The 22,952-nt window shown below is 51.8% G+C and overlaps 1 protein-coding gene and 1 long non-coding RNA gene across 2 annotated transcripts; one reads left to right on the top strand and one right to left on the bottom strand.

Annotated features, from left to right (window-relative positions):
• The first annotated feature begins 17,509 nt into the window (after nt 1–17,509).
• Nucleotides 17,510–19,826, top strand: ABHD11 (abhydrolase domain containing 11). The gene is made up of 6 exons (XM_019421682.2): nt 17,510–17,705; nt 17,860–17,995; nt 18,509–18,682; nt 18,855–19,025; nt 19,146–19,327; nt 19,543–19,826. The coding sequence occupies exons 1-6, from the start codon at nt 17,587–17,589 to the stop codon at nt 19,673–19,675; spliced, it is 915 nt and encodes a 304-aa protein (XP_019277227.2). The 5' UTR covers nt 17,510–17,586; the 3' UTR covers nt 19,676–19,826.
• On the bottom strand, nt 19,772–20,949 carry LOC109250602 (uncharacterized). Its single transcript, XR_002073099.2, has 4 exons — nt 20,850–20,949; nt 20,427–20,521; nt 20,076–20,196; nt 19,772–19,992 (listed from the first exon to the last, which is right to left on the bottom strand). It is a non-coding gene; the product is annotated as an uncharacterized LOC109250602 (long non-coding RNA).
• Between the last annotated feature and the right edge of the window lie 2,003 nt (nt 20,950–22,952).

Consider the following 22,952-nt stretch of genomic DNA (forward strand, 5'->3'; position numbering starts at 1 on the left):
CTGCTCTCCCGCTATGAAGCTTAGAGAAGGCAGAGGTGGGGTAACCAAGAAAGTGTGGTTCGAAACCGAACTGGGTGCGCCCTAGGTGGCCATTTGGCCTACGCACTGGGGATTCAGACATTGAAGGGCCAACCTAGAGAGGCATGAGCACTTCCAGCCTGCTGCATGGACAGAGGCATGGGGGGGAGGGGGGGCTGGGAGAAGCGTGGCCCCGGGCCCTCCTCCCTAGTCTTTGCCTTCTGGGTTTGTGCTTGGAGAATCGTCCTCCCCTGTGCGGCTGCACATCTAATCTTCCCTCTCCGTGTGAAAGAGCACATTCAGTGCTATGATTTCATATTTGGAAGGGGGGAACAAAAAGCCCTATTGTTTTGGTAAAACAGCGTCAAAAGTAAAGCTGGGCGGCAGTTTCTCACCTGGAGGGGCAAGGAGGAAGGGGCCTCATTTTCTTCCTAGGGACCCCCAAGGGTCAGGATGCATGACCCTCTGGCGAGGCTGTAGGGCTTGAGTTTAAACAGGCTTGGAAGGCCTTGTGTCCGGGAGAAGGCGCAGGAGGTTCAGGTAGTAGGAAAGGGCGCCTGTGCCTGGGACCAGGAAAGAGAGTTCCCCCCAGGGCTGGCCGCACAGCAAAGTGTGAGGGGAATGTGGTGAGGCCCAGCCAGGGCCCAGGAGGAGGCCAAGCCATGGAGTCTCAGATGCAGAATTACAGACTCTGGACCTTAACTCTGGGGTTTTGGGAGTCATGGAAGGACACGCCTGGTCAGATTTATGCTCCAAAATACCATCTCCAGGAGCCCCTGGGGAAGTGGGATTCCAGGAGGGAGAAGAAGGTGGGGACACCATCGAAGAAGGTCCACAGCCATCCTCTTGGAGATGGTGTGGCCAGAAAGAAGGCAGGGACAGTGGGGTCAGGAGCAGGGCCTGACAGGGGCTGGAAGGAAGCAAGATGAGGGCTTGAGAAGCATCTCGATAGGTAGGGTGAGGGAGATGGAAACATTAGGATAACCCCAATCTTCTGCCCTAGGTCATTGCTGGGATGACTGGTGGATGCCATTTACCAAAATGGGAAACCAGGTTTCTGGGGAAAGATGATGGTTTCGGTTTTGAATGCACAGAGTTTGGCAAGCCTGTTGGGCCTCCAGGCAGAGACGTCCAGGAAGCGGCAGGGCATATGTAAAGAACTGAGACTCGGGAGTGGCCAACGCCGGCTGTTGTTAGCATACAGATGGCACCTGAAACCAGGGTGACTGAGGTTGCAAAAGTGGTCAGGCAAGATGAGGCCCGAGGAGTAGCCGTGGGGTTCAAGGCAGCAAGGTGGTTCCTGGTGGCCTCGGCAGGAGGCGGGCGGGCAGACGCAGCAGGCGGAAAAGCCAGTGGGAGTTGAGAAGTAAAATCAGAACATCTGGACCATGGGCGCAAGACCTTTGCTTATAAAGGGAGTCTAGGCCAAGTTAGCAAGTTGACAGGGAGCAAGGATCAAGGGACAGGATATGGGATGGAAGAGAATGATTTCCCAGTTATTGTATCTCAGACTTCTCCACCTGCAGCAAAGCTTCAGCAGAAGGTCCTAGTGGCCACCGGGTTTTTCAGCAGGCTACTCCCCCCACCCCAGCTCCCCCCAAATTATCCAGTTAGGGAATACCAACATGTAGCCACCCTTTATGACCCAAGGAAGAGGAAGGAGGTTACGATGAATAGTAGGGACACCCTGGCTTTAGGTCATTCTCTATAAGATTCCAGGAAAGTTCAAGGGGTTGGGGTTGGGGGTGCTTTGGGGAAACCACTCCTCTAGCCTGAGGGGGAGTAAAGGTGAGGGAGGAATGAAGGGGAGAGGCTGGAGGGAGAGCTGGACCGGAAGTGAGCTCAGGAAAGGGGGAGGGCAGAGTAGGGGGGCCTCCGTGAGGGGAGGGGGCCCAAAGAGAAGGAGGGAGCTCAGTGAAGGGGAGGGGCTCAACGGGGAAGGGTCAGGAGGGAGGAAGCTTAGCAACAGGAGGTGAGAGGGAGAGAACTAAGAGGAGAAATTTCTCTGGGCCTGGCTGGGATGGAATTGATGAAGGAGTAAGGGGGCAGACGGGCCAAGGGGGTTGCATTTGCCCTTGAACCTCCACAGTCTCTGGCCATGGATGCCAGGTTGGGCCAAGTCAGAACCGAGGGGCACCTGAGTGGCTCCTTTGTCCCAGAGGGCCCTGCAGGTAGGAACAAGGTTATTCATTTACCACCAGCTTCCAGAAGGCAGCCTGAGCACAGTGCCTCCCGGGCCACCCTAGGGCAGAGATGCAGCCCAGGGCTGGAGCCAGCCTGCCCTGCAGCCCACCCCCAGTGCCCCTGAGCCAGAAGGATGTGACAGAGAAGGGAGACAGCCCCTTGGGTGGGAGGCCCTCAGCTCCTCCCCTGGCTCCCTGGTCTCTTCCCAAGCCTGGGCTCCCCGGGGCCCCCTGGGGGCAGTGAGGTCTCCTATCCCATCCAACACTCCTCCCTGACCCGCGCGCGCGCGCGCGCACACACACACACTTGCCAAGCTCCAGGGCCTGTCCTAACTCTACCTGCTGTTATGCTTTTAGAGTTTAGGGTCTATACACGGGCATGCAGACCACAGGCTGAGGGGAGTCTCACGGGAAGGATCCGGGAAAACTTCAGCAGGCTGGAGGAGAGACAGGCATTTGATGTGAAGAACACCCTGGACTGAGAGAGAGTAGAGTTTCTAGATCTTTTCTCCGTGTGCCTCTGAGCACTTCCCTTCCCCTTCTGGGTCTCAGTTTCTCCACCATTTCAACCAGGGGGTTGAACCAGGTGGTCCATGAGGGCCCCTCTAACTTGTATTTTCCATCCCTGTTTTTATCCTTTTTTAAATGTTTTTATTTATTTTTGGGAGAGAGAGAGTGCAAGCAGGGGAGGGGCAGAGAAAGAGGGAACACAGAATCTAAAGCAGGCTCCAGGCTTCTGAGCTGTCAGCACAGAGACGAACACGGGGCTCGAACTCGTGAACCGCGAGATCATGACCTGAGCGAAGTTGGATACTTAACTGAGGCACCCAGGTGCCCCTTTCCCCGTTTTTATCCTTTTTTTTTTTTTTTTTTTTTTTTTTAAATTTTTTTTTTCAACATTTTTTATTTATTTTTGGGACAGAGAGAGACAGAGCATGAACGGGGGAGGGGCAGAGAGAGAGGGAGACACAGAATCGGAAACAGGCTCCAGGCTCCGAGCCATCAGCCCAGAGCCTGACGCGGGGCTCGAACTCACGGACCGCGAGATCGTGACCTGGCTGAAGTCGGACGCTTAACCGACTGCGCCACCCAGGCGCCCCTCCCCGTTTTTATCCTTATCACCCCTTGCAGAAGAAAATTAGAACCAAACCGACAGGGTAAGCCGGGAAGTTCACTCCTCTGAGCCTCGGCTTCCTCATCCGCAAAATGGGTATGATAATGGCACCAGGCGATGTCGAGGATTAGCTGAGTCATCTTCTGGGTTCCCGTTCAGCCTATTCTCACCCCATCACAGCACTATGTTGTTTTGTTTCTTTCTCTCTTTTTTTTTAAATCTTTATTTATGTTTGAGAGAGTGAGTGGGGGAGGGGCAGAGACAGGGAGACAGAGGATCCCAAGCAGGCTCTGTGCTGACAGCAGAGAGTTCAGTGTGGGGCTTGAACTCACGAACCATGAGTTCATGACCTGAGCCAAAGTCGTACGCTTTATATATATATATATATATATATATATTTTTTTTTTTTTAATGTTTTATTTATTTTTAAGACAGAGAGAGACAGAACATGAGTGGGCATGGGGCAGAGAGAGAGGGAGACACAGAATCTGAAGCAGGCTCCAGGCTCTGAGCTGTCAGCACAGAGCCCGACGCGGGGCTTGAACTCATGAACTGGGAGATCATGACCTGCGACAACCAGCTGAGCCACCTGGGTGCCCCACCTTTTTTTTTTTTTTTAAACATATATTCATTTTTGAGAGACAGAGTGTGAGCAGAGGGGTGGCAGAGAGAGACAGGAAGACACAGAATCGAAAGCAGGCTCCAGGCTCTGAGCTGTCAGCACAGAGTCCGATGCGGGGCTCGAACCCAAGAACTCTGAGATCGTGACCTGAGCTGAAGTCAGACACTTAACCCACTGAGCCACCAAGTCGCCCCATGTTGGTTTTTCTCATCAGACTTGCCACCACAAGGTCATCCCCCAAGCTCAGGGGCACTGCCCCCAGCTTCTGTCCATCTGCAGCACCCAGCGGAGGCCAGCGCCCATTTGCAGAAGGAAGGCATGACTGCGTGCTTTTCCGCCTGGCACAACGCTTGGCACGCAAAAGGACCTCAATTAACACGAACTGGTACCAATGTTTTGGGTTATTCAGCCAGGCAGGAGCCTGGGAACATGAGGGCAAGGGCTGGGCCATGAGAAAGTCCTCGGTTTCTTCAAAATCCACAGCCCCGGACACCCCCTGCCAGGCTCTGTCCCATTCCACCTCCCACCGTTGTGCCTCAGGCTGCCCAGGGCTTGCCACACCTGTTCCAGCTCTTCCTCCTGCCCGGACCAAAAGCCAAGTGCTTTATCAAACAAACACAGCATTTATTGTGGCTCCCTCAAGGTCTACGGCAGGCCTGGAAGAACAGACAGTACCTTCCTTCTCCCTCCCCTACCAGGGCTCCATTCAAGGTCATCTGTGCCAAGACAAGTATGTTCTGCAAAGCAGGTTAAGGGAGCAAGAGTGCGGGCTCTTGTGCTCGCTGACGGACCTTGGGCATGTCGTTCGCCACCTCTCACTCATCTGTGAAAGAGGTGATACCGTCCCTGATCTACTTGACCCCCAAAGAACCCCGCAGGGTAGGCATTACAAAATGAGGCCACCAAGGCTCACCAGCTGATGGCCCTCCTGCCAATGCCAGCCCCTGGCCTGTCAACCTCGTCACTATTTCTAGATGTGTCCACCTGTCTTCTTCCCCACTTGCTGCCATGACTCTAACCAGGCCACCACCATCTTTCAGTAACAGCCCCAAGAGGGTCACCTGCCTCCAGGCTCCCTCCCCAACCCGGCTATGCCCCTGTCCAAGCCACTCCCCTCAGAATAGCCAGGTGACAGTTCAATCTGACCATATCACTCACTTACTTAAAATCCTTCCAGTCCCCTACTCCCTATGGCTCTCAGGATCCCACCCAGACCCATGCGCCATGATTGCCTCCATATTGGCTCACGTCCTCCCCACCCCAACCACCAAGGCCCATCCCCTCTGGATTTCCTTCATTTCTTCATAAGCCCTGCCCTCTCCAGGCCCCAAGCCTCTCACCACAAGTTGTTCTCTGTTCTGTCCAGCTTCCCCACTCTCACCTCACCCCTGTTGGCAAGTTTACAGGTCATTTCACGTCTTAGCTGAAGGAAGCTTCCCTGACAGCCAGCCTATTCCCACAGAGTCCTGTCCATCCAGGAGGACACCATGGCATTTGTCACTCTGTACCCAAATCACTTCCCCCTTTTAAACAATCCCACGGCATCTATTGTCATCTGGTAAGAACATAAGCCTAAACAAAACAACACGAACAAATGTTTCAGAACTATACTCCCAGCAAAGGACACCTAAAAAAACCCAAAATGCATTGTTTTCTCAACCATTTCTCGCCTCATTGACCATTTCTAGTTGAAGACACTTTGGAGCAGAGTAATACGGTCTCCTTTTAGCATGATTCAACTTATCATGGCTTAATCGACTGAGCCACCCAGGCGCTCCAGATTTTCTTTATTTTCTTTATTTATTTTAACTAATTCCTACATGCAATGTGGGGCTCGAACTCACGACTCCCCGAGATCAAGAGTTGCAGGCTCCTCTGACTGAGCCGTCCAGGCTCCTGATTTCAATAAGGGTGCCAAGAGAACTTACTGGAGACAGAGTAGTCTCTTCCACAAATGGTGCTGGGAAAACTGGATATTCACATGCAGAAGATGAAGCTAAACCTTTACACAGACAAGAATTAACTCAAAATAGATCAAAGACCTACACATACGAGCTGAGCCTATAAAACTCTAAGAAGAAAACATACCGCAAAAGCTCCACAGCATTGGACTTGTCACCAGTATCTTGGTTATAACACCAAAGGCACAGACAACAAAAGGGAAAAAAATAGACAAATTGGACCTGATGAAAATTTAAGAGGCACCTAGGTGACTTAGTCAATTGCGTGTCTGACACTTGGTTTTGGCTTAGGTCATGATCTCACGATTTGTGAGTTAAAGCTCTGCATCAGGCTCTGCATTGATGGGCTCTGCTCTCTCTCCCTCTCTCTGCCCCTCCCTGCGTGCACATGCTCGCTCTCTCTCTCTCTCTCTCAAAACTGAATAAACAAACATTAAAAAAAAGAAAATTTAAAACTTTGTGCATCAAAGGACACTTACGGACAGAGTGAAAAGGCAACCCACAGAATGGGAGAAAATACTTGCAAATCATATATCTGGTAGGGAATTAATATCAAAAATATACAGACAACTTCTAAAATTTAACACCAATTCAAAAACAGGCAAAGGATTTGCATAGATGTCTCTCCAAAGCAAAGAAGATATAGGAATGGCCGATAAGCACATATGAAAAGATGCTCAACATCACTAATCATTAGGGAAATGCAAATCGAAGCCACAATTCGATACCACCTCACCCCCATTAAGATGGCTACTATGGAGAAAAGAAAGAAAGAAAGAAAGAAAGAAAGAAAGAAAGAAAGAAAGAAAGAAAGAAAGAAAGAAAGAAGTGAAGGAGGGAAGGAAGGAGGGAAGGAGGGAAGGAGGGAAGGAGGGAAGGAAGGAGTGAAGGAGGGAAGGAGGGAGGGAAGGAGGGAAGGAGGGAAGGAGGGAAGGAAGGAAGGAAGGAGGGAAGGAAGGAAGGAAGGAGGGAGGGAGGGAAGGAAGGAAGGAAGGAAGGAAGGAAGGAAGGAAGGAAGGAGGGAAGGAAGGAGGGAAGGAGGGAAGGAAGGAAGGAAGGAAGGAAGGAAGGAAGGAAGGAAGGAAGGAGGGAAGGAAGGAAAAAACAACTGTTGTTGAAGATGTGAAGAAGTTGGAGGCCTTGTGCACTGTTGGTGGGAACGTCAACTGGTAGAGCTGCTGTGGAAAACAATATAGCGGCTCCTCAAAAAAATTAAAAATAGAACTGCCATGTGCTCAAACAATTCCACTTCTGGGTATATACCTAAAAGGATTGAAAGCAGGGTCTCAAAGTCATATTTGCATACTCCTGTTGCTATCACTAGTCACAAGAGCCAAGGCGTGGCAGCAAAGCAAATGTCCATCTATGGGTAGCAAGATGTGGCCTTCTCCATACAATGGAATGTGATTTAGCCTTAAAAAAGGAGAGAAATTCTGACACCTGCTACAACACGGATGGATCTTGAGGACATTCTGCTAAGTGAAATAACCCAGTCACAAAAAACCAAACGCTGTGTCATTCTACTTATATGAGGCATCTAGAACAGTCAGATTCATAAAAACAGATAGCAGAGTGGTGATTACCGAAAGCTAGGACAAGGGGAGCAGGGGGAGATAGGAGTTATTGTTTAAGGAGTATAAAGTTTCAGATTTATAACATGAAATAGTTCTGGCTATATATTTCACAACAGTGTAAATACATTTACCACTATAGAACTGTACCCTTAAAAATGGGTTAAGACGGTAACGTTTATATTATGTATTTTTTACGACAAGTTTAAGATTTTGTATAGAGAGGAAAAATAAATTTCAACCTGAAGAAACAAAAAAATATTTGTATCATATACAACAGAAAAATGGTTAATATACCTAATATAAAAAGAGTTCCTGCAAATCAATAAAAGAGAGTACGGTAAGCCAATAGAATAGTTGGCAAAGGGAAAAAGCAATTACAAAAGAACTCTTATGCTAATAAATGTATGAAACGATGCATAACTTCCCTATTAAACAATACTTCTCTAAATTCTCTAAATTAAACAAGGTTTTTTCCCTGCCTTTTCAGATTGGCAAACTTTTTTTTTTTAATTTATTTATTTTGAAAGAGAGAGTGTGTGGGAGGGGTAGAAGAGACAGAGAGAGAGAATCCCAAACAGGCTCTGCACCATCAGTGTGGAGCAGGGCTCGAACTCACAAACCATGAGATCATGACCTGAGCTGAAATCATGAATCAGCCACCTAGCCGACTGAGCCACCCAGGTGCCCCGAGATTGGCAAACTTTAAAAACCAATCGTATCGGGGGGGGGGCCTGGAAGGCAGCAGACAGCACTCTGGATTTGGAAGAGATTCTACTGGCGGGATTATATACAGAGAGGCATGAATGGAGCTAGGGGACTCAGTAAAAGACATTGAGGTATGAAGAAACTAACAACGGTGGGGAGCCATTCCACCCCCAAGCCTGAAGAAGCAAAGGGAACTGTAGCAAACCAGTAACCTGGGAAAACCAAATAGCTCCGCATCTCTCTCTCTCACCCTCAGAAGACAAGAATGACCCAGTCTGGAAAAGTCAGACTCCAAGCGGTACAGAGAAGACCAGACAGGAATTGGAGACAATAATCAGCACTTTGAGGATATTCCACCTGAGAGAAAATAACAGCTAACAGCTTTTAAGCACAAGGGTTACCAAGTGATATCAAGTGGTATCATCATCATCACCCCCATTTTTACAGACAGGAAAACTGAGGCATAGAAGCGTTGTACTATTTGCCCAGAATTCACACAGGGGATCTGGGCTTTGAACCCCGGGCAGTCTGGTACGCTAGAGCCCAGGTTGCATGCCATGTCTCGCCTTTGCCCTCTCCCCTGCTGGGGGAGGATATATCGATACCACCGTTTTAAAGGGCAATTTGAGGGGCAGCTGGGTGGCTCAGTCAGTCAAGCATCCAACTTTGGCTCAGGTCATGATCTCACCATTCCTGGGTTCCAGCCCCGCGTGGGGCTCTGTGCTGACAGCTCAGAGCCCAGAGTCTGCTTTGGATTCTGTGTCTCCCTTTCTCTCTGTCCCTCCTCTGCTCGCACTCTGTATCTCTCTCGCTCAAAAATAAATAAACATTTAAAAACAAGTTAAAGGCAATTTGGCCATTTCTATATAAAATAATAATAGCAATAACAATTGTAGTAATAATAAAATCCTTTATAAATATAAAGATACTCTGAGACCCAGAAATGCTACTTCTAGGTAACTTTGTTCTGAAATACTCACAGTGTGCAAGGATATGGGCTATTCATTTCAGGAGCAACGCATGAGTGGAACAGACCCTCAGCTGGAGGGATGATTCTCGATTAGACTCAGCTAATCACGGTGGTTGATCTCTTTCACTCCCCTGTGGTGACGGGTTTACAGTATGTAAACAGTTCCAGCCAGTGAGACAGGAGGGAAAAAGTCCCTTTTTGGGAGGCAGAAGGGATAGGCTTCTACATTTCTAAGAAAGAGAGCACTCTGTCTTTACTTGGATGTTGTCTTGTTAGGTGATGGGATCTGGAATTCTATCGCCAAATTGACGCCTGCAGAGAATGAGCCTGGGGATGATTTTGATGAGGGCATCCCTCTGAAGAGGAGGAACTTGCAGCCCTGGAAATATTTTCTACCCGGTTATAACTGCCTGTTCTCTGGGCCCTCACCCTCCTTAGATCTCTGGCTGTGGGGGACGCAACTTTTCTTATTGCTTAAGGCAAGTTTGACCTGGGGTTTCCAGCCAAAGATGTCCTAACCAGTACAACTTGGCTGTCCTTAAAAAGGGGGGTGGGGGGGTGGGGGGGACGGCGCCTGGGTGGCTCAGTCGGTTAAGCATCTGATTTCGGCTCAGGTCATGATCTCATGGCTCATGAGTTCGAGCCCTGCATCAGGCTCTGTGCTGACAGCTCAGAGCGTGGAGCCTGCTTTGGATTCTGTTATCTCCCTCTGTTTCTGCTCTCTCCCTCTTGCTCTCTCTCTCTCTCAAAAATAAACATTAAAAAATTTTTTTCTTAATCAAGTACAATGTCTCTCATAAAGTAGTGTTGCAGAAAAATAAACAAATAAATACAATCTGAATCTGATCAATTTCCTAGATCCAGTATTAATTTACACGGTAAGTAAGTGGAACAAAGTAACACGGAACATAGTCTGCAAAATGACAACTGGGTTTTTCATTGACCTTCCCCCCAAAAAGAAATCAAGGGAAAAACTTGAGATGTCGAGGAATCTATAGATCAAAAGAGACCTAAAAAGATCTAGCAACCAATCCTAGCTGTGGCCACTCATTGATTGCTGATTCAAACTATTAAAGTTGATGGTATTTATGAGACAATTTGAATTTGGAACATTGAGTAAGATAATTGATAATATTAAGGAATTATTACTTTTTTTTTTTAAGTTTATTTATTTATTTATTTAAGTCATTTCTCCACCCAACGTGGGACTTGAACGCGTGACCTCGAGATCAAGAGTCACATGCTCTTCCCACTGATCCAGCCAGGTACCCCAGGGGATTATTACTTCTTAACATGTGTAAATGATATGGTGGTTTATGTTTAAAAAACAAACAGGGATGCCTGGGTGGCTTAGTCAGTTAAGCATCCGACTTCGGTTCAGATCATGGTCTCACAGTTTGTAGGTTCAAGCCCCACATCAGGCTGTCTGCTGTCAGCAGAGCCCACTTCGGATTCTCTATCCCCCTCTCTCTCTGCCCCTCCCCTGCTCATGCTTTCTCTCTCTCAAAACAATAAATAAACATTAAAAAAAGAAAAAGAAACATATCCCTCAGAAATACCTTCTTTCTCTTGCAAAAAGAGAAGTTTCCTTGACTTCACATCTGCAAACAAAGACCACCCCATTTCCCTGCTCACCCCTGATTCTGCCTCCTCCCCTCCCACATGCCAACCAGCCTCTCCTCTCTGCTCCTTCCCTTCCCCACTCCAAGCTGCTCCCGGCAAGGTCCCTGGTGGCCTCCAGGTTGCTATGGCCAACGGTCACTTTTCTTTCTATCCGGAGCTTACTCACTCTCAGCAACTTTTGACCTGGGTGATTGCTCCCTCCTCCTCAGAACCCTGGATCCTGGTCCTGCAGCTTGCAAGCTTTGTGATGGTGGGCAGTTAATTAACCTCTCTGTGGCTCAATGCTCTCAGCTCTAGAGAGGGATCAATAAATAATACAGCCATTAATGGATGAAATGACTTAATGGACATAAAGCACTTAGAACAGTGTTTGGCAAATGTTAAGTGCTCCATAAATGTTAAGTGTTATGATATCTCAAGGGCATCTCAAACTTAACATGGCTCAAGTAGAACTCTAGATTGTCCCTCCCTACGAGTACCGTGTAGACTGGAAAAAATGTTCCTCTCCAGCCTTGTCCATCTCAGTAAATGGCACAACCACCCACCCATGCGGTCAGCCCAGAAACCTGGGAGTTGTCCTTGACTCCTTCCTTTCCCTCACCACCGTCTTCCTCTCTACCCATCCAATGCTTCATCAAACCCCACTGATTCTAACTCCAAAACATATCTCAGCTCTACCTCTCTCTACCTCCAGGGCTACCTCCCAGCCGGAAGTTGGCAGCATGTCCTAACTGGACAACCACAGTAGTGTCCGAGCTGATTTTCCTTCCTCTCCTCCGTGTGCCCTTTGGTCTGTCCTTCTACGCTCCCCTGTGCAGCCAAACAGTCCTATAAAAATGTAAATCATGTCAGGGCACCTGGGTGGCTCAGTCAGTTAAGCACCCGCCTCTTGATTTCGGTTCAGGTCATGATCTCAGGGTTCATGGGATCGAGCCCCACGTAGGGCACTGCGTTGATGGCGTGGAGCCTGCTTGGGATTCTCTCTCTCCCTCTCTCTATGCTTCTCCCCTGTACATCCTCTTTCTCTTTCTCAAAATAAATATATAAACATTAGAAAAATGTAAATCATGTCTCTCCCTCCTTAAACCCTTCACTGGCTCTCATTTTTCTTAGAATAAAGACCAAATCCCCTCCCAGGCCCCTGCTTGGACCAACCCCAGGCCATATCATATATGCCTTTCTCTTCTTGCTTCCTCTGTGCACCTCAGGGCCTTTGCATACACTACTACCTCTGCCTAGACCACTTTTACCCCTGGTGTTCATATGACTCCCTCCTTCTTATCCTTCAGATTTCACCTTACTGGAGGCCTTTCCTTACCACTCTATTTAATATTGTTCAATCCAATTACCAATGAACACAGTATCTTGCTCACTGAACTTAACACAATTTATACTTACATATTTATTTCTTTATTTATGTACAGCTGTCTCCCCCACCAAACAGTAGAAAAGCAGAGAATTTGAGGTTTTGGTTTTTTGTGTTCCTTGAGGAATAGGGCCATGTAATTGCCATACCCCTAGCTTTAAAAATCATAATTGGCATTAGCACATGCTCAGTAAATATTTGTCGAATGAATTATTGGACTATTGATTTAAAAAGAAAGTCAATCGTGGAAGGATGTGCATGGCATTTTCGCAATTATGAAAGTCAGTCTACAAACTTCAGCACGTGATGACACTATTTCTGTGATGCTCCCCGTTCTCCCAAGGCCGTTGGAGACAAGTTGAACTTCAATCCTCCTGAGGCTGGGCCACAATTCCAGGATATTCAGCAGGGCCATATCTGCTTGGGGGGAGTTGCTGAGAGAGGGACAGGTTGGACAGTATTGAGCCTTCATGCAACAGTGATGACTGCTGAGACATCGTCAACTGATTCAATGGCCCCTTCTGTCCTGCGCCCTGTACTGTGTCTGCTTTGGGCTTGGGACCGGGGAAAATGTTACGAGCTGCCTGCCTAGTAGACCCATGAGCTGTTTCTGCTCTGGAGGGCCTGCCAAGAAGCAGGTGGCAGGTCCCCCTCCCATTCTGGGCCAAGCTCTTATCTCTGCTGAGAAATTCCCTTCCCCGAAGGGCTTCAGCTTTTGAAACACACAAACCAGCTTTTCTGCTCTTGGGTCAGCCATATGCATCCCCAGGGGCAATAAGCACAGAAAAGCAGGAAAACATAGGAAAGAACCAACTAGATTAACACAGAAATACATTATATGTTTGGAAAAAATCATGCTGTCCACCATGCAGGGAAATGACTAGAAAGGCCAAAATGGACAACAAGTCCACTGGGGAGTTGGCCACCCCAGGGGGAGAGATGGGGTCGAGGTGTTGGACAGGAGAGGGTGGATATCAGAGCCATTCGGAAGATTAAAATCAGTAGGAACTTGGTGAGGGATGGGGTGGGGGTGGGGGAGGTAAGGAAGAAGGAGGCATCTGGAATGATTCCTAAGAGTCTGCCTTGGGAGGGGGATGGCTCTCCCATGGCACAGAATGTTCCCACCTCCTCCACCATAAGCACTTTGCCCAGCCCCCCCTCCTACTCATCCTTTAGACCTCCATTCAAGCCTCGCTTCTACAGAGTCACTCTACCTCACCCCAGGGCCAGCTGGATTCTTGGATTTTATGTTTCTTCCTTTGAATATTTACTGGGTGTGCGATGACACATCCATTAGTGTCTCCCCCCCCCCCCCCAAGACTGTCAGGCTGTGAGCGGATCCGGGCTCATCCTTGCAACCCCAGTGCCCAGCACATAGTAGGTGCTCAATAAATAAAGGCTCTGAAACGCAGGCAGAGGAGGATGGAGTGTATCCTGCAGGCTGGTGTTTCTCCAGGGGAGTGGAGGCTGTTGGGTAAAAACAATACATAGACCCCCTCTGCCCCCTCTACTCCTCACCCTCCTCACTTTGTGCTTGTGATGAGAGTGTTACTAGGGGTACAGTGTGCAAATGAGTCTGGAAGTAGGAGAAAAGTTGATAAGATTGCAGTTAGCAGGACCCGTGGGCGTTTCTGGAAGGGAGAAGAGAGTAGATGAAAGCAGGCATGAAGGTCTGTGGGCCTGGCGGGAAGCTCAGAGGGGACAGGGTGCAGGAGGGGCCCAGAGGTGGCAGAGAGGGCCCCCAGGGGTGTTCGGACACCAGAGCTACAGGATGATCCTGAGCAGTCCCCACCTTCTATCCGTGGCCCTAGGGGCCTTCCCAGCCTGGTCTGAAGGAAATAAACACTCTGCTCCATCCACTGGTGAGCAGCCCCTGAGTTTGCTGTTTTGCTCATGGCTGTGTCTGGAAAGGTGTCTGTGTCTAGAAAAGCCCATAGTAGAGGCTCCAAAGTATCTGTTATTATTGAAGGAAGGAAGGAAAAAGTGAATGTTCTCGAAGGGCTTGGTAAGTCTAGGGGAGGCACCGGGATTACCAGGCTCCTGTGGGAAAGGCTGCTTTGAGTATTAAACAAGATCCTGTTTTTAAAGAACGCAAGATCAAAATCTGAGAAGACAGAGCTGGGCCAGACCAGGAGGAAGCTGGGCAGGGAGTCACCTAGTGGCCGGCTCCCGCTCCCCCCACCCCTAGGCCAGCCCCTCGGGAAACCTCAAGGGGTCCTCCGGGAGCGCCGCCCCAGCACGACCGACACCTTCGCCCCACCCGGCCGGCAGGCAAGAATTTGCCCCGCTGACCTCCCCAGGCGCGCTGCTGTCGCCATGGCGACCAACCTGGAAACAAGCGGCCCGATTGTCCCTGCTCAGCGGGGCAGGTGAAACCCTGGCCACGTGACCGATACTGAGCCAGGTGCGGTGACTGGGACACCCGCCGCCTCCCCGCCTTAACCCCTTCAGCGCCGCCGCCCCGGGGGCGCCGGGTGCCTGCAAGCCGCAGGCCGCACCCCTTCGGGCCCCGGCTCCCCAGCCAGAAGGGAGGTGGCTAGATACCCGGAGCACTGCACTAGGAGTCACATTCCCGGGAAGGAATTCGGGCTGGGCCACGCACGTGCTGAGTGACTGGAGCTGGGTCATTCCCCTCCCGCGTCTCTATGTTCCCGGCAGTAAAATGAGGATGACAACACCCTCCCACTACCCCGGGACTTGCAGACGGCTGGGAAGGGACGCTGGGAGTAAAGACTCCCAGTGCGGTCTCATTCTGCACCCCTCTCCCCCCGCGTGACCGCAGCGTCTCAGGGGCTCCGGAAGGCCTCCCCTCCAACAGCTGGCACTCCCCCCAAGAGGGACACCCTCACCAACAAACCAGTTAGGATCTGGCCGGTTCCTATCAAGCTGCGGAGGGGTGGGCAGCCCCCAAGTTGACCCCTTCCCAACACTCCATCACCAGAGTCCTTCCCAGGTGGTGACAACCCCTCTCTCGCGGCCCCACCACTTTCTCTAGAGTGTTCCAGTGGAAACCTCAAGCCAACTGGTTTTTCCGCTTGCCTCCAGGCCCTAACCAGCCACGTGATGGGGCCTGGGCCCAGGTCTCAGGAATGTCTCCGGACTGCTTCTGCCATAGACCCAGGGCTCTGGGCAGATGGTCAAGGGTTGTGGGCCAGGCTCAGGTTACCTGGCTACACTGTAGGCTGGAGCAGCTGTGGGGGGTGGTTTGAAACCACTTTTGAAATACTACCCTTCTGAATCACCATCACGATGTCAACCCCCAGCCTCTTCATCGGCCAATTCTAGAAAAACACCCTGCTTGATGTCTCCTCTGAGGACCCCTCCCATGCCTTGGATCGGCTCCCATTCTGGGCTCAGATGTCCTCATCACTCCCCTAATGACTATGCTGGTAACAAATCACCACACCACCTGGTGTGTTTAGCGTCCCCAGTGACCTTAAAGCCCTTCTTTCATTAGAACAAAACAACTGCCAGTCCCCAAGCTGACTCAAGGTGAAGGCCATTTTATGGGGCAAGGGATTTATTACATCTTAGAGTTAAGATGCATCCTACCAGGGGAGCCTGGATGGCTCAGTCGGTTAGGCATCAGATTTCAGCTCGGGTCATTATCTCACCATTCATGGGTTCGAGCTCTGCATCAGGCTCTGTGGGGACAGCTCAGAGCCTGGGACCTGCTTCAGATTCTGTGTCTCCCTCTCTCTCTGCCCCACTCGCACTCTGTGTCTCTCTCAAAAAAAGTAAAGACTTTTCAAAAATTAAAAAAGAAAAAAAAGATGCTCCTACTGGTCCTGACTCCCATCAGGCCTGCCCTAAAGAGTGAGAGTCCTGGCTGGACCAGATGTCATCTCTGGAAGGGGCACTGACCCAGCCACCAGGTGAACCTTCACCTAAGCCTCAGCTAGTGCCCTGAATCTCTTCACGATCATTCGGTAAAATGATTACAATTGCACTTTGCACCAGATAAACAACACAGGACTCCGGTCCTCCAGAACTCCCAGCCTATGGGGACACAGAGAAAGCCAGTTCTAGAATACCATATGGTAGACTGACAAATGCTTTGAGAACATAGGATAGAAGAGATTAGTGTCAGCCGGGGAAATCTGGGAAGGCTTTTGAGGAGGTGGCAGCTATCCTGGACATTTACAGTTGTACAGGACTTGGGCCACTAGCTATCTAGAAGGCAGCCACCCATCTCAGCAGAGGGAGTCTTCGGGATAAAGACCAAAAGGAAGGTGTGCAATGTAGATCTCTGATTGGGGAGTAAGAGAATAGGAAGCATGGGTGGAAAAGCAGGTAGGATCAGACTGGGGGACGCTAGGGATGCTGTTTCAACTCTCAAGTTTAAGGGTGGGGAGTCCCTAAAGGTTTCTGAGCAGAAGAATGCTGTAAAAGGAGCAGCGGGCTGAGACCTGAGACCATAGCACCACTGCCACCACTGCCCCAGACTGGGGAGAGAAGATGTGGGATGTGCTGAGTTCAAGGGTGGGAGAATCGTTTATTTCTCTGCTGGTAAAGAGGCCTGAGGTCTGACCCATTTCAGCTCAAGGAAGCAAATACCCTCCAGTACAAACACCTGGCTTCCCACCTTGATTCGCATCAAGAATGGCAGATAGATAGATAGATAGATAGATAGATAGATAGATAGAATGGCAGACCAGACAGCGGTTCTGGTTCTGCCTCTTGTACAAGCCATTTGCCCCAGTTTCCCCATCTCTAAAGGGTGGGCATGGAGGGTGGATGGAGATGAGCTCTCTAGAGTTTCCCCTAGCTCTTTCTAGAGTCCAGGACTTCGGGATGGGAAAGAGGTGCACCACCCGGCCTGCCTGGGCCCCCAGCTGTGGAGCACGACGCCTCCAAGCCGGCGCCTCGACGACGGGAGCCACTTTTGGCGCCTCTCCGCGCCCGCCTGCGGCACAGAAAGCACGGCACCCACCCAAGATGGGGCGTGAGGGCAGAGGAGCAGGCCAGGTGTGGGGAGCGCGCCGGCCAAAGGCAGGGGCTCCTCGTCTTGCCAAGGACCCGTCCCGCGGCCGCCCAGGGCTCCCGCCCCAAATCCAGGACATTCCAAACGGCGGGGTTTGGACTCCCACGCCACAGGACCGTGACTCTCCGCGAGGACTCGGCGCCTGGGGCGGGAGGGCGTTGGGCGGTGCTTCTCCAGGGGCGTGACCAAGGCATACGGTGGCTCCGCCCGGGGCGTGGCGAGGGCAGCTCTCTCGCCCGCCGGCGCGGTGGCTGAGGGGATTACGTAATGACGCAAGAGGAGGAGCTGCGGGAACAGACGGTACTCTGGGATTACGTAAGGAGACGAAAAAGGGGGCGGGGAACTCCGCGGTAGTGGGCGGGATGGAAGGCGGAGCTGCAGTCGGAACTGGGCAGGGCTCTGAGCGAAGGCGGGAGGCGGAGCCAGGGGATAGGAAGAGCTGCGCGCCTGGTAGCTGTTCCCGGGCATGCTCCGCTGGGCCCGCGCCTGGAGGCTCCCCCTTAGGGGGCTCGGCCCCTCCAGTCTCAGCGCCCCCAGGGTGCCCCTCGCACCCAGCAGCAGTGGCCGAAGCGGCACCGAGAGGAGGTCAGTCAAGGGCGCCATGTGGGTGGCCGTCCACCGCTCCTCCTCGTTCAGTTCGGCTCCGCCTCCTCCGTTTACCCCCGCCCCCCAGGCCGCTCCCCTAAACCCTTTCCCGAGCCAGGTTAGACCCCTCCTCCATCCTTGCTCCTCCCTCCAGGTCGGTGCTGCTTTCCTACAGACTTCTGGACGGAGAGGAGGCCCGCCCGGCCCTCGTGTTTCTGCACGGGCTCTTCGGCTCCAAAACCAACTTCAACTCCATCGCTAAGGCCCTGGCCCAGCAGACTGGCCGGAGGGTGAGCTTCCGGGAGAGGCGGGGTCCCCGGGAGGTGGGACCTGGCTGGGCGGGGCTAAGGAGATGGCCAAGGCGGGCCCCGCTTTTCCGCCCTCACTACTGGACACCGGCGAGGAGTGGCCGGTCTCTCTAAGCAGAAATGAAGAGGTTAACCTTCTAAGGATGCAGGCCACATGGCACACCGTGGCCCTATGTGGACCCATTCATTCCGTCGTGCCTGCATCCATCCAGTCCTTCATTCGTGTTAATAGATCTTCAAGCTAGGCTCGCTGTCCAGTGCCTAAGTGCCAACACCTCCCTGGTAAGGGGACCAGCCCTGTTTGTTCACCAGGGTTGATGGGGCTTACCACCTTTTACAGCAGCCCATCCTTCTGTGCTCCAACTGTTTTCCACTTCGATATCTTTCCCCAGGCTCCCTACCCGCCCCCCCCCCCCTCAGCCTTCAGGAATGCCGTGCCTTCTCTATGCCCTGAATGTGGATGCCAGCTCTTCCCACCCTCACTCCGCTCCGCAGGTGCTAACAGTGGATGCTCGGAACCATGGTGACAGCCCCCACAGCCCAGACATGAGCTATGAGGCCATGAGCCAAGACGTGCAGGATCTCCTGACCCAGCTGGGCCTAGTGCCCTGTGTCCTCGTTGGCCACAGCATGGGAGGCAGGACAGCCATGCTGCTGGCACTTCAGAGGGTGAGCTGTCCCTATACAGGGCTTCTTCCCATCCAATGTAGACCATGAGCGCCCAGCAGGCGACCTGGGACTCAACTGAGCCTTGGACGGCCAAATTCAGGATCTGGCAACTATGCCTGAGACCCACTGTGTCTGCCCTAAGGCTGGTCCCAAGTTTGGTTCTTTCACCCAGCCAGAGCTGGTGGAACGCCTGATTGCTGTGGACATCAGCCCAGTGGAGACCACATCCAACTCAGACTTCCCATCCTACATGGCAGCCATGAGGGCTGTAGACGTCCCAGATGACATGTCCCGCTCCTCTGCCCGAAAACTGGCCGATCAGCAGCTCAGCACTGTTATCCAAGTAATGTACCCATGTGCCGGCTGGTGTTGTGGGCTGGGACCTGTCCAGGGAAGAGTGGCAGCCCCAGGCCTCACACGGAGGTTCCCCCGCCCCCCACACCCAACTACTGGACCCCTACAGGACCCGGCCGTGCGTCAGTTCCTGCTCACCAACCTGGTGGAGGTGGATGGGCGCTTCATCTGGAGGGTGAACTTGGAAGCATTGGCCCAGCACGTGGACAAGATCTTGGCTTTCCCGCCACGACAAGAATCTTACCCTGGGCCAACCCTCTTCCTCCTGGGTGGAAACTCTCAATATGTGCAGTAAGCCAGACTGGGTGGCGGGAGGGGCATGCCCCACTTACCCAGGCCCCAGCCTGGGGATCCTGCCTTGGGGAGGGCTTCGGTGCGGGCAGGGGGGTGCCTGAGAGTTCACAAATAGCACTGGCATGTGTGTTCATGTAGCTCTCTCCTCCCTGCTTTGCCTCCACTTCTCTCTCCCCCCCCCCCATCTGGGCGGCCTCCTCTTCGACGGACAGTCCCAGCCACCATTCTGAGATCAGGCGGCTCTTCCCTCAAGCCCAGATGCAGACTGTGCCCAATGCTGGCCACTGGATCCATGCTGACTGCCCGCAGGACTTCATGGCTGCCATCCGAGGCTTCCTAGCCTAAGAGTTGCTGGCAAGACAAGGCAGGAAGCCCCAGGCTTCAAGGCCCTGCAGCCTGTTCCATGTTTCCGCACAAAAGGACTCAGGCACTGAGAGAGCATGAGGGTGCAAAGGGTCAGACCTCAAGTTTTAATGAATAAAGACAATGCTCCCAAGCCCCCGGGCTGAGCTCTGTCACCGCCAGCGTCCCCACTGACCCAGGAGGAATCGGACCCAGGGAGCCCTGGCAGTTCTGGGGGTCACCGGGGCTCCCTGAGGGCCCCTGGACTCTCTCTGCAGCTGACTCTCGACCTGCTGTCTCACCAGTAGCCGCATGTCCTCCTGGGGGGCAGGAGAGCAGGTTCAGGGCCGACCCTGTGCCTGTTCCCCATGCCTCCCAGGCCCGGCTGGCATTCCCACCCTACCTCCCAGGCTTCCACCTCCTGCCTCAGCCTCAGTTTCTCCTCCAGGACCTCCAGCAGCTGGGCCTCCACAGCTCGCAACTTGGCTTTGCATGTGTCCAGCTCAGCCTCCACTGCCTGCTTCCTGCAGGCGGCAGGGAGAACAGCTTGAGCTTGAACCCTACAGATCTGCTTCTGGGCCCTGAGGGTGGGCAAGTGTGGCCACAGCCCCTGCCTGTGACGAGGCGAGTATGTATGTGGCTTTCCTTCCAGGAATGCCTGACTTCTCACACCCTCTCCTCTAGCAGGACAGAGCCCTGAGGGCGAGCCACACACTGCCCCCCCCCCCTCCCGCCGCAAGCATCTGCCTCTCACTTGGCAATGGCTTCATCCCGCTCCTGGAGGACTTGGTCCAGCGAAGGCTCTGTCTGGGTGTCCCCCAGTGCTACAGCGACTCACGATTCTGGGCTCTGTTGTAGAGTGACAGAGAAGGGAGCAGGGATCTGGAGCTTGTCTGGATGAGGTGTCCCACCCTGGACCCTTCTGCCCTTGCCTGGGCTCTGATGCCAGTGTCAGGAGGTGAGGGGTCTGGAAAGTTTCGTTCCCGCCCCCCAGTACCCATCTCATGGACCTCTGAAAGTCGAGCAGGGGGACCGTGCCACGCTGAGGGGGTGGCAGGTGTGGCCTCTGTCTGGCACAGGGCTAAACAGGGGACAGGGTGTTTGGACCCTCAAGGAAGAAAGAAGTTCTCACCCATTGCATAGGAAAGAGACAAGGTGGGTTCAGAAGGACACTTACCCCTCTAGGGCCCCAGACAGAGAGGGTGGCCTGGTAACTGGGACTGTTGTCAGTGGGGTGGGGCACGCGGACAACATGGCCCTTTGCCCTCCCTTCCGGGCTAGGCACTCCCAGTCAGGCCCCGCCCCCTGCTGGCAGGCCCTGGCCTCCCCTCCTGGATCCTGGAACCCTCCCACCAGGCCCAGACCTTCCTCGGCCCCTTCCCGCAGTCACACATGTCCCTCACCCCAAGGGGGCGCTCAAACCACGTCTGAGGGACAGGCAGCCAGGACGGCTTCAATGCTGACAGGCACAGGTACCCCAGGCCCCCATCCTGAAAGGTTGGCATCTTGATCCTTTGAATGGCATCTATAACCACCTATAACCCATCTTAGCTCCGCAGAAAACAGGAGGAAAAATGTTTAACCATTCCTGGCAGGGTCCTAACATCTTTGGATGTCCATACTTCCTGGCAATAATATTGCTCGCTGTTCCAACAGTATATTCCCAACATTCTAATCCCAGAGTGCGGTGGGGTCCGCTGTGCTGGAGTTATCCAGGCAGCCCCCGCCTCCCTCCGTGCCCTCATCGAGCACACAAGTGACATCAAACGTGAGAGAGAGTGTTCCCCATTGAGAAGCCTCTTCAGCAAGGTCATGTCTAGGGGATTAGATCCTCAACTCTGTCCTGCATAATAAATATTTTCTCCAGGGGGCACCTGGGTGGCTCAGCCGGTTAAGCGTCAGCCTTTTGATTTCGGCTCAGGTCAGGATCTCAGTTCATGGGTTCAAGCCCCACATCACTTCCTCTCCCGCTCAAGCACGCACGTGCTCTCTCTCTCAAAATAAACAAACTTTAATTAATTTTAAAAAATTAAATGTATTTCCTCCAGGAACCCCCCTGCAGACATGATTCCTGGTTGTTCATGAGTGCGACTGAGTCAGGTGCACCTCCAACAGCCAGACCAACAATTTCTTTGGTTGAGTACCAGGTGGAGAAGTGGGGTTCAGATGTGCTCCCAAATACACCCTTTTTGTTGAGGAGATTGGTTCAGTGTGTTTTGAGAGGTTGGTCTGTGTGCCATGATCCAGACAGGACCCAGAGACCTGGTCTCAGGAACCTCCAAGGCCAGCAGAGATGAAGCATAGATATAATCAGAAAAGAGTGTCAGGGGGTCCAGGAACAGTGGGAGCACAAAGGAGGTCACAGGAAGTTCTGCAGAAGCTTCTTCAAAATGAATCCTGCAGGCCGGCAGGAGTCAACCAGAAGAAAGGCATTTCTTTTAACTTTTTATTTGGAAACAATTTCAAAACTGCCCTTCAGTGTCCAAAAAAAAAAAAAAAAAAAAAAAAAAAAAATCCTTTTAGGGTAAAAAAAAAAAAAAATCTAATAGGGTATCAAACATTGTACCTAGTCGTCACATCTCTCTGGTCACCCTCGGTCTAAAACGATTTGCAGCCTTTCTTTGAATGTCATGGCCTTGACATTTTGAAGATTTCAGAGAAGTTATTTTATAGACTGTCCCTCAATACGGGTTTGTCCGTGCCTTCCTTGTGATTAGACCACTGTTATCATTATGGGGCAGAGATATCACAGAAAGGATGCTGTGTTTTCATGAATCCAATATCATTTGGAACCATGATTGGTGGGATCAATGATGATCACTTGACCATGATTAATAAGCACTGGGGCAGGGAGGTAGTTTGAGATTATGACACATCCTTTCCTTTACCCCACTTTCAGCCATTGGGTTCGGCACCCACCGATGTTTCTTGCCCGAATTAATTATTACTACAATGATCTGCAAATGGTGATTTTCTTTTCTTCCTTTTTTTTTTTTTTTAAGATTTCTTGGGGTGCCTGGGTGGCTTAGTGGGTTAAGCGTCCCACTTTGGCTCAGGTCATGATCTCACGGTTCAGGAGTTCCAGCCCCATGCTGGGCTCTGTGCCGACAGCTCAGAGCCTGGAGCCTGCTTCAGATTCTGTGTCTCCCTCTCTCTCTCCGTCCCTTCCCTGCTTGTGCTCTGTCTCTCTCTCAAAAATAAACATTAAAAAAAAATCAAGAATAACTTTAGTCCACAACGATCATTTTCCCACTCTTGTGGTTTGTGAACATTGATTCAA

Source organism: Panthera pardus, unplaced genomic scaffold (assembly GCF_024362965.1).
Source record: "Panthera pardus isolate Hobbes unplaced genomic scaffold, ASM2436296v1 HiC_scaffold_4, whole genome shotgun sequence".
Lineage (NCBI taxonomy): Eukaryota > Metazoa > Chordata > Mammalia > Carnivora > Felidae > Panthera > Panthera pardus.